A 17,608-nucleotide genomic window follows, 5' to 3' on the forward strand; every position below is an offset into this window, starting at 1 on the left:
GCGATGACGGTGCCGCTGTTGAAGATCGGGGCCGTGCTCAGCACCATGGCCATGGTCACCAACTGGATGTCCCAAACCCTCCCGTCCCTCGTGGGCCTCAACGGCACCGCCGGGGCCCGGCCCGGCACCTCCGAGAAAATCGTGAGTGGAAAAAACATTCCCAATTTCGGGGTTTTTTGGGAGTTTTTGGGGATTTTGGGGGATTTTTTGGGGATTTTTTTGGAGGAATTTTGATTTTTTTGGGGATTTTTTGGGGATTTTTTGGAGGTATTTTGATTTTTTGGGGGGATTTTTGGGGTTTTTTTGGGTGTTTTTTGCTCCGCCGGGGCCCAGCCCGGCACCTCCGAGAAAATCGTGAGTGGAAAAGTTTTGGGGGATTTTTGGGATTTTTTTTTGGGGGTTTTTGGGGATTTTTTGGAGGAATTTTGGGGATTTTTTGGAAGTATTTTGATTTCTTGGGGGGGTTTTGGGGGATTTTGCTCCGCCAGGGCCCGGCCCGGCACCTCCGAGAAAATCGTGAGTGGAAAAAATATCACAATTCTGGGTTTTTTTGGGGGGTTTTTGGGGGGATTTTTTTGAGATTTTTGGGGGAAATTTTGGGATTTTGGGGGATTTTTTGGGAATTTTTGGGGTTTTTTTTTTTTTGGAGGAATTTTGGGGGATTTTTGGGGGTTTTTGGGGGATTTTTTGGGGATTTTTTGGGGGTTTTTTGGAGGAACTTTAGGGATTTTTTGGAAGTATTTTGATTTTTTGGGGGTTTTTTTGGAGGAATTTTGGGGGATTTTTGGGAATTTTTTGGAGGGTTTTGGGGATTTTTTTGGAGGAATTTTGGGTTTTTTTGGGTTTTTTGGGGGATTTTTTTAGGGGATTTTTGGGGATTTTAGGGAGATTTCTTGAGGATTTTTGGAGGTTTTCTTTGGGGATTTTTGGAAGAATTTTTGGGATATTTTTTGGGGTTTTGGGGGGATTTTGGGGGGTTTTTTGGGGGTTTTTTGCTCCGCCAGGGCCCGGCCTGGCACCTCCGAGAAAATCGTGAGTGGGAAAAACATTCCAAATTTGGGTTTTTTTGGGGGGTTTTTGGGGATTTTTTGGGTTTTTTGGGGATTTTTTTGAGGAATTTTGGGGATTTTTGGGGTTTTTTTGGAGGAATTTGGGGAGTTTTGGAGAAATTTTGAGATTTTTGGAGGAATTTTGAGGGATTTTTTGGGGGATTTTTTGGGGGTGTTTTGGGGAGTTTTGGAGGATTTTTTGGGGATCTTTGGAAGAATTTTGGGGATTTTTTGGGGGATTTTTGGGGGGATTTGTTTTGGATTTTTGGAGGAATTTTGGGGATTATTGGAGGATTTTAGGGGATTTTTGGGGGGTTTTCGGGGTTTTTTTGGAGGATTTTGGGAGGAATTTGGGGGGATTTTTGGGGGATTTTGGGGGGATTTTTGGGGGCCTTTGGGGTTTTGGGGGGGGGATTTTTGGAGGAATTTTGAGGGTTTGGGGGTTTTTTTTGGGGATTTTTGGAGGATTTTTTTGTGATTTTTTTGAGATTTTTGGGAGGTTTCTGGAGTTGTTTTGGATTTTTGGGGGGATTTTTGGAAAAATTTGGGGGATTTTTGGGGGGTTTTGGGGATTATTTGGGGGATTTGGGGGATTTGGGGGATTTTTTGGGGGGATTTTGGGGGGGTTTGGGGGATATTTTGGATTTTTGGGGGGATTTTTTGGGGTTATTTTTTATTTATTTTTATTTCTATTTTTGCATCACTGTGTCTTGTGCCGGAACCTCCAAGAAAATCATGAATTAAACATTTTTTTGGTTTTTTTTGGGGGGGATTTTGGGGATATTTTGAAGATTTTTGAGGATTTTTAGGGGTTTGGGGGGGATTTTAGGGAGGCTTTAGGTTTTTTTTTTTAGGGATTGGGGGAGTTGGAATATTTAAATAGGATTTTTTTGGATTTTTTTGGATTTTTTTCGGATTTTTTGGGGAGTTTTTTTGCTGTTTTTTTTTTTTTCTCGGGTGGGGTTGATTTTTCGGGCGGGGATTCCGCGTGTTTTGAGGCGATTTTTGTGAATTTTTTTCGGATTTTTTTGGGATTTATTTTGGATTTTTTTTGGCTTTTTTTTGGAGGCGGCTGCGGGAGCTGCGGCAGAGGAGGGGGAGGGGAAAAGGGAGACCCCCCTCCCCCCCCCCCGGGGCTTCCCGGGGCTCCGGGACCCCCAAAAATCCCCCCAGGGACCCCCCAGGGAACCCCCAAAATTTTGGGGATCCCCCCCTTTGTTACCCCCTAAAAAAACCCCAAAAATCCCCCAAAAAAATCCCAAAAATCCCCCCCAAAAAACCAAAAATCCCCCCAAAAATCCCCTCGGGGACCCCCCAGGGAACCCCCAAATTTTGGGGATCCCCCCCTTTGTTACCCCCCAAAAAAAACCCCAAAAAATCCCAAAACTTCCCCCCAAAAACCCAAATCACCCCAAAAATCCCCTCCGGTTTTGGGACCCCCCCCAAAAAAAATCCTTCCCGGGACCCCCCAAATTTTGGGGACCCCCCCCTTTGTTACCACCCAAAAAAACCCCCCAAAAAACCCCCAAAAAATCCCAAAATTCCCCCCAAAAACCACAAAAATCCCCCCCAAAAATCCCTCCCGGGACCCCCCAAAAATCCCCCCGAGACCCCCCAGGGAACCCCCAAATTTTGGGGATCCCCCCCTTTGTTACTCCCCAAAAAACCCCCAAAAAATCCCAAAAATTCACCCCAAAAGCCCTAAAAATTCCCCCCAAAAATCCCCTCGGGGACCCCCCAGGGAACCCCCAAATTTTGGGGATCCCCCCCCTTTGTTACCCCCCAAAAAAAACCCCAAAAAACTCCCAAAAAATCCCAAAAAATCCCCCCCCAAAAATCCCAAAATCCCCCCAAAAAACCCCAAATAAACCCCAAAACTCCCTCCTCGGTTTTGGATAAATTAATGATTAATTAAAGGTTAATTAGCGCCTCGGGCCATTAATTAGCGCCTCATTAACTCCCCTGGCCCCTCGTTAATCACCGGGGAAATAAAACCTGGAAAAGGCAAAAATTATCCCAAAAAATCTCAAAAGGTTTTTGGGGGATTTTGGGGGCTAAAAAAAATGATTTTTAATTTTTTTTTTTCCCAAATCTCCAAACCACAAAATCTCTAAAAAATTCCCTTTTTCCCCAAAAATCCCTAAAAATTTCCTATTTTTCCCAAAAATCCCTAAAAATTTCCCATTTCCCCCCAAAATCCCTAAAAAAAAAAATCATTTTTTCCCCCAAAACTCCTAAAAAATTCCCATTTTCCCCCAAAAAACCCTAAAAATTCCCATTTTTTACCCAAAAATCCCTAAAAATTCCCATTTCCCCAAAAAATCTCTAAAAAATTCCTTTTTTCCCCAAAAAAATCCCCTTTTCTCCCCCCAAATCCCTAAAAAATTTCCTTTTTTCCCCCCAAACCCTTAAAAAATTCCCATTTTCCCCCCAAAATTCCCTAAAAATCCCTTTTTTTCCCCAAAAAATTCCCTTTTTCTCCCCCAAAATCCCTAAAAATTCTTTTTTTTCCCCCAAATTCCTTTTCCCATCTCGTCCCTCTCTCATTAATTTTTAATTAACGCTCCTTAATTAACGCCCCCGGGGTGGGGGAGGGGCTGGGAGGGGTTTTTTGGGGTTTTTTTGGGGGGAAATTCCGGATTTTTTGGGGAATTTTGGAGGGATTTTCCAGGATGGAGTGACGTCATCGCGGTGTGACGTCATCGGGTGGGAATGGGAAAAAATGGGGAAAAAATGGGGGAAAAATGGGGAAAAAATGAGAGAAAAAATGGGGAAAAAATGGGAAAAAATGGGAATAAATGGCAGAGAAATGGGGGAAAAATGAGAGAGAAAAATAGGGGAAAAATAGGAAAAAAATAGGGGAAAAAAATGAGAGAAAAATAGGAATAAATGGGAAAAAAAGTGGGAAACAAATGGAGGGAAAATGGGCGAAAAATGGGAATAAATGGGGGAAAAAATGGGGGAAAATGAGAGAAAAAAAAGAGAAAAATGGGGGGAAAAATGAGGAAAAAATGGGGGTAAAGTGACAGAAAAATGGGAATAAAATAGGGAGAAAAATGAGGGGAAAAAAAGAGAGAAAAATGGGAATAAATGAGAGAAAAATGGGAATTAATTGAGAAAAAAATGGAAAAAAATAGGGAAAAAATGGGGGAAAAATGGGGGGAAAATGAGACAAAACCAGAAATAAATGGGAGAAAAAAAGAAGGAAAAAAAAATGAGAGAAAAATGAGAATAAATGGGGGGAAATGGGACTAAATGGGGAAAAAAAAAGGGAAAGAATAGGGAAAAAATGAGAGAAAAAATTGAGAGAAATGGGGAAAATGGGAATAAATGGGAGGGAAATGGGGGAAAATGTGGAAAAAATAGGGAAAAATGAGAGAAAAATGGGAATAAATGAGAAAAAAGTGAGAAAAAATTGGGGGGAAAATGAGAGAAAAATGGGAATAAATGGGAGAAAAAAGAGAGGGAAAAATGGGAATAAATGGGGGAAAATGGGGAAAAATGAGGAAAAAATGAGAGAAAAATAGGAATAAATGGAGGAAAACGAAGGAAAAAATGTGAGAAAAATGGGGATAAAAGGGGAAAGAATCGGGGGAAAATGGGGAAAAAATGAGAGAAAAATAGGGGGAAATTTGGGAAAAAAATAGGGAAAAATGAGAGAAAAATGGGGGCAAAAATGGGAATAAATGGGGAAAAAATGGGAATAAATGGCGGAAAAAATGGGAATAAATGGGGAAAAAATGGGAATAAATGGGGAAAAAATGGGAATAAATGGGGAAAAAATGGGAATAAATGGGGAAAAAATGGGAATAAATGGGGAAAAAATGGGAATAAATGGCGGAAAAAATTGGAATTTTTGTGTGGGATTTCCCAGAAATCCAGATTTTGTAATTTTCTGTGATTTTTATTTAATTTTGACTCAAATATTTGGATTTTTCAGACTCTTTTCCAGAGCCCAGACGAGGGCTGGCAGGTTTTTACCTCGGCCCAGGCCCCGGACGGGAAATGTCTGTGACAGCCCTGGGGGAAAATCAGAGAGAAATGGGGAAAATGAGAGAAAAATGGGAATAAATGGGGAAAAAATGGGGGAAAAAAGAGAGAAAAAATGAGCTAAAAAATGGGGGGAAAGAGAGAGGAAAAAACCCATGGAAAAATGGGGGAAAAAATGAGAGAAAAATGGGAATAAACAGGGATAAATGGGGGAAAAAATGAGGACAAAATAAGGAAAAAATGGGAAGAAATGGGGGAAAATAGGGGGAAAAAGAGGGAAAAATGAGAGAAAAATGAGAATAAATGGGGAAAAAACATGGGAAAAATAGGGGAAAAAAGGAGAGAAAAAAATCAGAATAAAAGGGGGAAAAATGGGGAAAAAATGAGAGAAAATTTGAAAAAAAAAAGAGAAAAAATGGGAAAAAAATGACAATAAATGGGGAAAAAATGGGATTTTTTGTATGAGATTGTTTGGCAAGTTTGAATTTTGAATTTTAATTGACAAATTTGATTTTTCAGACTCTTTTCCAGAGCCCAGACGAGGGCTGGCAGGTTTTCACCTCGGCCCAGGCCCCGGACGGGAAATGTCTGTGCACGGCCGTGATCCCCGTGCAGGGCTCCTGCTCCAGGGACCTGCGCAGCCTCCAGATCAAACAGCTCCTCCAGAAGGTCAGGAATATCCGGGATTTAGTGGGGAATTATTGGGGATTTATTGGGAAATTATTGGGAATTTTTTGGAATTTTTTTTTGGAATTTATTGGGGATTTTTTGGAATTTTTTTTTGAATTTTTTTTGGAATTTTTTTGGAATTTATTGGGGATTTGTTGGGGATTTATTGGGGATTTATTGGGGATTTATTGGGAATTTATTGGGGATTTATTGGGGATTTATTGAGAATTTTTTTGAATTTTTTTGGAATTTTTTTGGGATTTATTGGGGATTTATTGGGGATTTATTGGGGATTTATTGGGGATTTTTTTGGATTTTTTTGGAATTTTTTTTGGAATTTTTTTGGAATTTAGTGGGGATTTTTTGGGATTTTTTTGGTATTTTTTTGGAATTTTTTTGGGATTTATTGGGGATTTATTGGGAATTTATTGGGGATTTATTCGGGATTTATTCGGGATTTATTGAGAATTTTTTGGATTTTCTTTGGATTTTTTTTGGAATTTTTTTGGAATTTATTGATAATTTATTGGGAATTTATTGAGAATTTTTTTGGAATTTTTTTGGAATTTTTTTGAAATTTTTTTGGAATTTATTGGGGATTTTTTGGGATTTTTTTGGATTTTTTTGGATTTTTTTTTGGAATTTTTTTGGAATTTTTTTGGTTTTTTTGGGGAATATTTTGGGGATTTATTGGGAATTTATCGGGGATTTATTGGGAATTTATTGAGAATTTATTAGGATTTTTTTTTTTTTTTTGGAGGGGGGTTTTTTGTGAATTTTTTTGGAATTTTTTTGGGATTTTTTGGGAATTTCTTGGGAATTTTTGTGGCTGGAGGTGCTGGATTAGCCCCAATAATTCCCCGATTAATCCCAAAAATTCCCTCATTAATCCAAATAATTCCACAAATAACTCAATTAATGACCCAAATAATCCCATTAATGACCCAAATGACGCCATCAATGACCCCAATTACCCCTTTTAATTAATTAATTAACTCTAATTAACTCCCCCAGGTTCAGAACATCTCCCAGTCCATGGAGGTTCTGGATTGACCCAAATATTTCCCAGATTAATCCCAAAAATTCCCTCATTAATCCAAATAATTCCACAAGTAACTCCATTAATGACCCAAATGACGCCATTAATGACCCCAATTAGCCCATTAATGACCCAATTAATTGATTAATTACCCCCTCCAGGTTCAGAACATCTCTCAGTCGATGGAGGTTCTGGATTAACCCAAATAATTTCCGGATTTACTCAATAATTCCCCCAAATAACTCAAATATTACCCAAAATAACCCTATTAATGACCCAAATGACGCCATTAACGACCCCAATTACCCCATTAATTAACTCTAATTAACTCTGATTAACTCCCCCAGGTTCAGAACATCTCCCAGTCCATGGAGGTTCTGGACCTCAAATCACAACGATTTCATTAACCCAAATAACTCTACAAATAGCTCAATAATTACCCAAAATTACCCCAATAATTCCTCCAATTACCCCATTAATGACCCCAATTACCCCATTAATTAACTCTAATTAACTCTAATTAACTCCCCCAGGTGCAGAACATCTCCCAGTCCATGGAGGTTCTGGATCTCCAAATCTCAATGATTTCATTAACCCGAATAACTCCAAAAATAACTCCATTAATGACCCAAATTAACCCATTAATGACCCAAATAACTCCATTAATTTCTTCAATTATTCCATTAATGACCCAATTAACCCATTAATTAACTCCTCCAGGTGCAGAACATCTCCCAGCCCATGGAGGTGCTGGATTGACCCAAATATTTCCCCAATTAACTCGATAATTCCCCCAAATAACTCCATTAATGACCCAAATTAACCCATTAATTTCTCCAATTACCCCATTAATGACCCAATTAATTGATTAATTACCCCCTGCAGGTGCAGAACATCTCCCAGTCCATGGAGGTTCTGGACCTCAAATCACAATGATTTCATTAACCCAAATAACTCTACAAATAGCTCAATAATTACCCAAAATTACCCCAATAATTCCTCCAATTACCCCATTAATGACCCCAATTACCCCATTAATTAACTCTAATTAACTCCCCCAGGTTCAGAACATCTCCCAGTCGATGGAAGTTCTGGATTAACCCAAATAATTTCCGGATTACCCCCAAAAATTCCCCAAATAACTCAAATATTACCCAAAATAACCCCAATAATTCCTCCAATTACCCCATCAATGACCCCAATTAGCCCGTTAATGACCCAATTAATTGATTAATTACCCCCTGCAGGTGCAGAACATCTCTCAGTCGATGGAGGTTCTGGATTAACCCAAATAATTTCCGGATTTTCTCAATAATTCCCCCAAATAACCCCATTAATGACCCAAATTAACCCATCAATGACCCAAATGAAGCCATTAATGACCCCAATTACCCCATTAATTAACTCTAATTAACTCCCCCAGGTGCAGAACATCTCCCAGTCGATGGAAGTTCTGGATTAACCCAAATAATTTCCGGATTACCCCCAAAAATTCCCCAAATAACTCAAATATTACCCAAAATAACCCCAATAATTCCTCCAATTACCCCATCAATGACCCCAATTAGCCCGTTAATGACCCAATTAATTGATTAATTACCCCCTGCAGGTTCAGAACATCTCCCAGTCGATGGAGGTTCTGGATCTGCGCACGTTCCGGGACCTGCTCATTAACAACCCTAAAAATTCCCAAAATAACTCAATAATTACCAAAAAACCTCATATTAAATACCCAAATGACCCCATTAATGACCCCAATTACCCCATTAATTAACTCTAATTAACTCCCCCAGGTTCAGAACATCTCCCAGTCGATGGAGGTTCTGGACCTGCGCACGTTCCGGGACCTGCAGTACGTGCGGAACACGGAGGTTCTCATGAAGGGTTTGGACTCGCGGCTCCGCGTGGCCTCTGAGGGCCCCAGAGCCCTCAACGCCCGCGCCTTCCAGGTGGGAAATTTAGTATTTTATTTTAAAAAATTACGGTTTTCAAGCTGTTTTTATTCCCAAAAAAATTCCAGTTTTATTATCAAAAAAATCCCATTTTTATTCCCAAAAAATCCCATTTTTATCCCCAAAAAATCCCATTTTTCCAGCCATTTCATTTCCAAAAATCCCGTTTTTCCACCCTTTTTATCCCCTGATTTATTCCCATTTTTGCCTTGATTTATTCCCATTTTTCCCAATATTTTTTCCCATTTTTTCCTCTGATTTATTCCCATTTTCCCATTATTTTTCCCATTTTTTCCTCTGATTTATTCCCATTTTCTCATTATTTTTTCCCATTTTTTCTCTGATTTATTCCCATTTTTCCCAAGTTATTCCTTTTTTTCCCATTATTTATTCTCATTTTTGCCCTGATTTATTCTGCATTTTCCCCTGATTAATTCCCTTTTTTCCCCTGATTTATTCCCTATTTTTTCCCTGATTTATTCCCATTTTTCCCTGATTTATTCCCATTTTTTCCCTGATTTATTCCCATTTTTTCCCAGATTTATTCCCATTTTTCCCTGAGTTATTCCTTTTTTTCCCATTATTTATTCCCATTTTTTCCCTGATTTATTCCCATTTTTTCCCTGATTTATTCCCATTTTTGCCGATTTATTCCCATTTTCCCCAGATTTATTCCCATTTGTCCCAATATTTATTCCCTATTTTCCCTGATTTATTTGCATTTTTCCCCCTGATTAATTCCCTATTTTTCCCAATTTATTCCTATTTTTCCAGCCTTTTTATCTTGATTTGTTCCAAGATTATATATTATGTTGTATTATATAATATTATATTGCATTATGTTACAGTATTACATATAATAGATACATCATAATATATATTATGATATAATGTGAAATAATGTGAAATAATGTGATATAGTGTGATATAATAGAATGTAATGTAATGTAATGTAATGTAATATAATATAATATAATATAATATAATACAATATAATACAATATAATATAATATAATACAATATAATATAATATAATATAATATAATATAATATAATATAACATAACAAAATATATAATATAATAAAATATAATATAATATAATATAATACAATACAATATAATATAATATAATATAATATAATATAATATAATACAATATAATATAATATAACATAACAAAATATATAATATAATATAATATAATATAATATAATATAATACAATACAATATAATATAATATAATATAATATAATATAATACAATATAATATAATATAATATAATGCAATATGATATAATATAATATAATATAATATAATACAATATAATATAATATAATATAATATAATATAATATAATATAATACAATATAATATAATATAATATAATATAATATAATATAATACAATATAATATAATATAATATAATATAATATAATATAATACAATATAATATAATATAATATAATATAATATAATACAATATAATATAATATAATATAATGTTATATAATCTAATGTGTTATATAATGTAGTATATGTATATCATATGTTATAGAATTATATTATAAAAATTATATATATTCTATTCTATTATCATAAAAATAAAAATTGTATCTCATATTATATATGATATGACAGATATAACATATATTTTAATATATCAACGAGATAAAATAATATAATAGCGTTATACATAAAAATTATCTGTTAAATACTATGCGTAATATATATACACATTTATAATATAAATAAATATATATTATATATTTATATAAATTAAATATTGACATAGAGAGTAATAGATACATATACAGAGAAATTATATATGTAAATATATATTAATAGATAAATATTTAAAACCATTTGTTAGTACTTATTTTTAGATATTTATTAATGTATACAAATACATGTATTTTAATATACTACATTCATAGTATATATATATAAATAATTAGAAACAATTAATAATAAAATATATAAAACAGGGATTATACGTAGAGAGATAACATGTATTATATATGCATATATATATATATATATATATATAAAACCAGAAAAAATTGAATAAACCAAACCACAACCCTGCTCCAAACTCCTCCAAAACCACAGAAAATAACCCCAAAAATCCCATTTTTCCCCCTTTCAGGATCTGCAGGAGAAGATGCGGGAGCTGCTGCCGCTGCTGCAACAAAACCCCCACTAAAAACAAAACAGAAGAGACCCCAAACCCCTCAAAAAAACCCCCAAAAATGTCATTTTTTCCCATTTTTCCCCCTTTCAGGATCTGCAGGAGAAGATGCGGGAGCTGCTGCAACAAAACCCCACTAAAACCAGAATAAACCAGACCACAAACCCCCTCTACAAAACAACTAAAACCCACCAAAACCGCCAAAAATAACCCCTAAAAATGTCATTTTTTCCCATTTTTCCCTCTTTCAGGATCTGCAGGAGAAGATGCGGGAGCTGCTGCAACAAAACCCCACTAAAACCAGAATAAACCAGACCACAGACTGCCTCCAAACTCCTCCAAAACCACAGAAAATAACCCCAAAAATCTCATTTTTCCCCCTTTCAGGATCTGCAGGAGAAGATGCGGGAGCTGCTGCCGCTGCTGCAACAAAACCCCCACTAAAACCAGAATAAACCAGACCACAAACCCCCTCTACAAAACAACTAAAACCCACCAAAACCACCAAAAATAACCCCTAAAAATCTCATATTTTTCCCATTTAGGATCTGCAGGAGAAGATGCGGGAGCTGCTGCCGCTGCTGCAACAAAACCCCCACTAAAAACAAAATAGAAGAGACCCCAAACCCCTCAAAAAAAACCCCAAAAATCTCATTTTTTCCCATTTTTCCCCCTTTCAGGATCTGCAGGAGAAGATGCGGGAGCTGCTGCAACAAAACCCCACTAAAACCAGAATAAACCAGACCACAAACCCCCTCTACAAAACAACTAAAACCCACCAAAACCACAGAAAATAACCCCAAAAATCTCATATTTTTCCCATTTAGGATCTGCAGGAGAAGATGCGGGAGCTGCTGCCGCTGCTGCAACAAAACCCCCACTAAAAACAAAATAGAAGAGACCCCAAACCCCTCCAAAAAAACCCCCAAAAATGTCATTTTTTCCCATTTTTCCCCCTTTCAGGATCTGCAGGAGAAGATGCGGGAGCTGCTGCCGCTGCTGCAACAAAACCCCCACTAAAAACAAAACAGAAGAGACCCCAAACCCCTCCAAAAAAAACCCCAAAAATGTCATTTTTTCCCATTTTTCCCCCTTTCAGGATCTGCAGGAGAAGATGCGGGAGCTGCTGCAACAAAACCCCACTAAAACCAGAATAAACCAGACCACAAACTGCCTCCAAACTCCTCCAAAACCACAGAAAATAACCCCAAAAATCTCATATTTTTCCCATTTAGGATCTGCAGGAGAAGATGCGGGAGCTGCTGCCGCTGCTGCCGGTGCTGGAGCAGTACAAGGCCGACTCTCGGCTCATCGTGCACCTCAAATCCGAGGTCAGGAACCTGTCGGGGATCCTGCAGAGCATCCAGGAGGAGCTGGGCGCCTTCGACTACGAGGAGCTGCAGCACAGGGTGCTGCTGCTGGAGGCGCGGCTCCACGCCTGCCTGCAGAAATTGGGTAAAAAAAGGGAAAAAATCGGATTAAAAATGGGAAATTTGGGTAAAAATTGGGGAAAAAATGGCCCAGAAATCACCCAAAATCTGTCGCGAAAGCAGAAAAAATTTCCGCGAAATTTGCCACAAAAATTGGCTCAAAATGTCTCTAAAATCATCCCAAAAATATTAAAAATATCCCTCCTAAAATAGCTCAAAAATCCTTCCAAAAATCCCTCCAAAAATCACTGAAAAATCCCTCCAAAAATGCTCCAAAAATCCTTCCAAGATTTCTCCAAAAATCCCTCCAAGAATCACCCAAAAATCCCCCAAAAATCCCTCCAAAAATTACCCAAAAATCCTTCAAGAATCACCCAAAATTCACCCAAAAATTACCAAAAAATCACCCAAAAATCATCCAAAAATCATCCAAAAATCTCTGCAAAAATCCTTCAAAAAATCCCTCCAAAAATTTCCAAAAAATCCCTCCAAAATTACCCAAAAATCCCTCCAAAAATCCTTCAAAAATCACCAAAAAATCACCCCAAAAATCACCCAAAAATCCCCCCAAAAATCCCCATTTTCCCCCCAAAAATCCCATTTTTCCTCCAAAATTTTTCCCAAAATTCCCATTTTCCCCCCAAATTTTCCCCAAACTCCCCTATTTTCCCCCCAGATCCCCATTTTCACCCCAATTTTCCCCAAAAATCTCATTTTTTCCCCCTCAGGCTGCGGGAAGCTGACGGGGGTCAGTCACCCCATCACCGTCCGCGCGTCGGGATCGAGGTTTGGCTCCTGGATGAGCGACACCGTCACCCCCAGCGCCGACACCCGGGTGAGGAAACAACAAAAAAATACAAATTTCCAAAAAAAAATCTGAAAATTTGGGGGTTTGGGGGAAAAATTCCGGCGGTTTTGGGGTGAAAATTGGTGATTTTAGGGCGGAATTTGGGAAATAATTGAGATTTTTTGGGGTCGTCGAATCTTGGATTTGGGATTTTGGGGGAAATTCTGGTGGTTTTTGGGGTGAAAATTGATGGATTTGGGAAATAATTGAGATTTTTTTTGGGTCATTAAATCTGGGATTTGGGATTTGGGAGATTTGGGTAAAATCCCCAAAAATTTTTGGGGTGAAAATTGATGGATTTGGGAATCCACAGAGATTTTTTGGGGTCTTGGAATTCTGGATTTGGGATTTTTGGGGGAAAATTTGAGGGAAAATTGGTTTTTTGGGGTGAAAATTGGTGGATTTGGGGTCACGATTCGGGTCCTGGATGAGCGACACCGTCACCCCCAGCGCCGACACCCGGGTGAGGAAACAACAAAAAAATACAAATTTAACCCCATTTCCCACCACTTCAACCCCATTTTTACTTTATTTTCCCCCACTTTAACCCCTTTTTCCATGATTTTTCCCCATTTTATCCCCATTCCCCCCCGCTTCAACCCATTTTCCCCCCACTTTAATCATATTTTCCCCCACTTTAATCACATTTTCCCCCACTTTAACCCATTTTCCTCCCACTTCAGTCCCATTTCCTCCCATTTCCCTCCATTTTAACCCATTTTCTCCCCACTTTACCCCATTTCCCCCCACTTCACCCCATTTTTCTCCCACTTTTCTCCCATTTTTAACCCCATTTAACCCCATTTCCCCCCACTTTAACACATTTTCCCCCATTTTTAACCCATTTTTCCCCCCACTTCACCCCATTTGCCCCCTTTTAACCCCATTTCCCCCACTTTAACCTATTTCCTCCCACTTCAACCCATTTTTCTCCCATTTTAACCCATTTTCCCCCCATTTCTCACCCATTTCCCCCCACTTTAATCCAATTCTCCCCCACTTTACCCCATTTTCCCCCCTTTTAACCTCATTTCCCCCCACTTTAACCCAATTTCCCATCACTTTAACCCCATTTCCCCCACTTTAACCCATTTTCCCCCTTGCTTCAACCCCATTTCCCTCTATTTTAACCCCATTTTAACCCATTTTCCCCCATTTTCTCCCATTTTCCCCCCATTTAACCCCCTCCCACCCACAAATTTTTTAACCCTTTCCTCCCCAGGTGTGGTCCATGGACGGCTCCTCCAAAGGCCGCCGCGTGCTGGAATTCCGCAGCCTTTCCTTCAGCCCATTTTTCCCCCTTTTAACCCCATTTTAACCTATTTTCCCTCATTTTAACCCATTTTAACCCCATTTTAACCCCATTTTACCCCATTTAACCCCATTTTCACCCCACTTTACCCCAATTTTCTCCCACTTTAACCCCATTTTAACCCATTTTCTCCCATTTTTCTCCCATTTTCCCCCATTTAACCCCTTCTCACCCACAAATTTTTTAACCCTTTCCCTCCCTGTGCCCTCCCCAGGTGTGATACATGGACGGCTCCTCCAAAGGCCTTTTCCTCCATTTTAACCCCCTTTTCCATAATTTCCCCCCACTTTAACCCCATTTTCTCCCATTTTAACCAAATTTTCCCCCATTTTAACCCTTTCCCACCCCCAATTTTTTAACCCTTTCCCTCCCCAGGTGTGGTACATGGACGGCTCCTCCAAAGGCCGCCGCGTGCTGGAATTCCGCAGCCTCTCCTTCAACCCATTTTTCTCCCTTTTAACCCCATTTCCTCCCACTTTACCCCAATTTCCCCCATTTTACCCCATTTTTCTCCCACTTTAACCCATTTTTCTCCCATTTTAGCCCAATTTTCCCCCATTTAAACCAATTTTGTCCCCACTTTAACCCAATTTCCTCCCTTTTAACCCCATTTTAACCCGATTTTAACCCATTTTCTCCCATTTTAACCCCATTTTCCCCCCATTTAACCCCATTTAACCCAATTTTTTAACCCTTTCCCTCCCCAGGTGTGATACATGGACGGCTCCTCCAAAGGCCTTTTCCTCCATTTTAACCCCTTGTCCATAATTTCCCCCCACTTTAACCCCATTTTCTCCCATTTTAACCCATTTTCTCCCATTTTAACCCCATTTTCCCCCCATTTAACCCCATTTAACCCAATTTTTTAACCCTTTCCCTCCCCAGGTGTGGTACATGGACGGCTACTACAAAGGCCGCCGCGTGCTGGAATTCCGCAGCCTCTCCGACTTCGTCTCCGGCCAAAACTTCGTCCAGCACCTCCTTCCCCACCCTTGGGCCGGCACGGGCCACGTCGTCTTCAACGGCTCCTTGTACTACAACAAATTCCAGAGCAACGTGGCCGTGCGTTACCACTTCAGATCCCGCAGCGTTTTGGTGCAGCGGAGCCTCCCCGGCGCCGGCTACAACAACACCTTCCCCTATTCCTGGGGCGGCTTCTCCGACATCGACTTCATGGTGGACGAGAACGGCCTGTGGGTGGTCTACACCACCAACCAGAACGCCGGGAACATCGTGGTCAGCAAGATGGATCCCCACACCTTGGAGGTGTTGAGGAGTTGGGACACGGGTTACCCCAAACGCAGCGCGGGCGAGTCGTTCATGATCTGCGGGGTTCTCTACGTCACCAACTCGCACCTGGCCGGCGCCAAAATCTACTTCGCGTATCACACGAACACTTCGAGCTACGAGTACACGGATATTCCCTTCCACAACCAGTATTCCCACATCTCCATGCTGGACTACAACCCGCGCGAGAGGGTTCTCTACACCTGGAACAACGGCCACCAGGTCGTCTACAACGTCACGCTCTTCCACGTCATCAACACGGCCGGGGACATCTGATTGCCATAGAATTCCATGATTTTTTTTTTTTTAATTTATTATTTTTGGGGTTTTTTTTTTTTTGCTTTTGCGCTTCCCTCTTTCTGTCCACGGAATTCCAGAAGGACACAACAAGGTGAAAATTCCCAGTTCTCGAATTTGCGGCACATTCGCGACTCAAATTCTGGTTTAGTGCCGTGATTTCCATCCTCGTTTATGGTTTTCCTCATTTTTTCCCCTATTTTTCCCCTTTTTTTCCTCTTTTTTCCTTTTTTTCCCCTTTATTTTTTGCTCTTTCCCTCGTTTTTCTCTTTTTCCCCATTTTTTTGCTTTTTTCTCCTATTTCTCCCTCCTTTTTCTCCCCTTTTTTTCACCCTTTTCCCAATTTCTCCTTCCCCCACTATTTTCCTCTTTTCCCACTTTTCCCTCCTCCTTTTTTCCCTTTCCCCCCCATTTTTTTCCCTCATTTTTCCCCCTTTTCCCCATTTCTTATTCCTCACACTATTTTCCTCTTTTCCCCCTTATTTTTTCCCTTTTCTCCCCACTTTTTTCCCTCCTTTTTTCTCCCCTTTTCCCCCCTTTTTCCCCATTTCTCCTTCCCCCACTATTTCCCTCTTTTCCCCATTTTCCCCTCTCTTTTCCCTCCACATTTTTCCCTCTTTTTTCCCCTTTTTTCCCCTATTTTTCCCTTTATTTTTTCCTCTTTTCTCCCTTTTTTTCCCACTTCCCCCCTTTTTTCCTTTTTCTTTTTCCCCCTTTTTTCCTATTTCCTCTTTATTTTTCCCTTCCCCTCATTTTCTCCCTCTTTTTCTCCAATTTTTCCCCATCTTTATTCAATTTTTCCCTTTTTTTTCCCTATTTCTCCCTCTTTCCCTATTTTTTCTCCATTTTTTCTCCCCCACCTCATTGGATTTTCTTCTTTTATCCCCATTTTTCTCCCAATTCTGCAATTTTTTCCCCGTTTCTTCCGGAATTCCGTGGGATTCGTGGCGCATGGAGCTGCTCTGCCTTGAGGGGTTTTTATTTTGTGTGTGTTTTCTGGGGGGGGGAGAATTTCAGGCCCAAATTCCATCTTGATTTCGATGGCAAAATAAAAAAAAAATTTTAAAAAAAATCTGTATGGTTTTGCTGGGATTTGGTGACTTTTTATTTTATTTTTTTCTTTCTTTTTTATCTTTTTTTTTTTTTCCACTCTCTTCTTCCTGTTTCTAATTAATTAAAAAAAAAAATTTTGAATTAATGGATCCCAGTTGGGAACTGGGAATGGACTGGGATCCCAGCTGCAGCCGGCCATGGGCGGGGCCAAGCCACGGGGGGCGTGGTTATGCAAATATAGGAGCGATCGCGCGCTGTGATTGGTGGGCGATGGGAGGAGCCCCGGAATAGTTTCCCGGTATTCGGGGTGGGCGTGGTTATGCAAATACAGGAGCGATCGCGCGCTGTGATTGGTGAACGATGGGACGTATCCGGCGCAGTCTTTGCCGTATATTTGTGGGCGGGGTTATGCAAATAGAGAAGCGATCGCGCGCTGTGATTGGTGGGCGGAAGAGGCGCGTTTTTTCCCTGCGACGTGAGGGGCGGGGGG

The 17,608-nt window shown here is 39.5% G+C and overlaps 1 protein-coding gene across 2 annotated transcripts; it reads left to right on the plus strand.

Annotated features, from left to right (window-relative positions):
- OLFM2 (olfactomedin 2) lies at positions 1-17,467 on the plus strand. Of its 2 annotated transcripts, none has more exons than XM_083881864.1 (6): positions 1-141; positions 5,559-5,729; positions 8,541-8,696; positions 12,128-12,347; positions 13,051-13,157; positions 15,367-17,467. In XM_083881864.1, exons 1-6 carry the CDS (start codon positions 4-6, stop codon positions 16,042-16,044), a joined length of 1,470 nt encoding a protein of 489 aa, XP_083737990.1. In that variant the 5' UTR covers positions 1-3; the 3' UTR covers positions 16,045-17,467. The 2 variants fall into 2 exon arrangements, with proteins under 2 accessions (XP_083737990.1, XP_083737991.1); XM_083881865.1 differs by having other exon boundaries at positions 5,559-5,708.
- The last annotated feature ends 141 nt before the right edge of the window (positions 17,468-17,608 follow it).

This window comes from Zosterops lateralis, assembly GCF_965231275.1.
Source record: "Zosterops lateralis genome assembly, chromosome: 36".
In the NCBI taxonomy this organism is placed as follows: Eukaryota; Metazoa; Chordata; class Aves; order Passeriformes; family Zosteropidae; genus Zosterops; species Zosterops lateralis.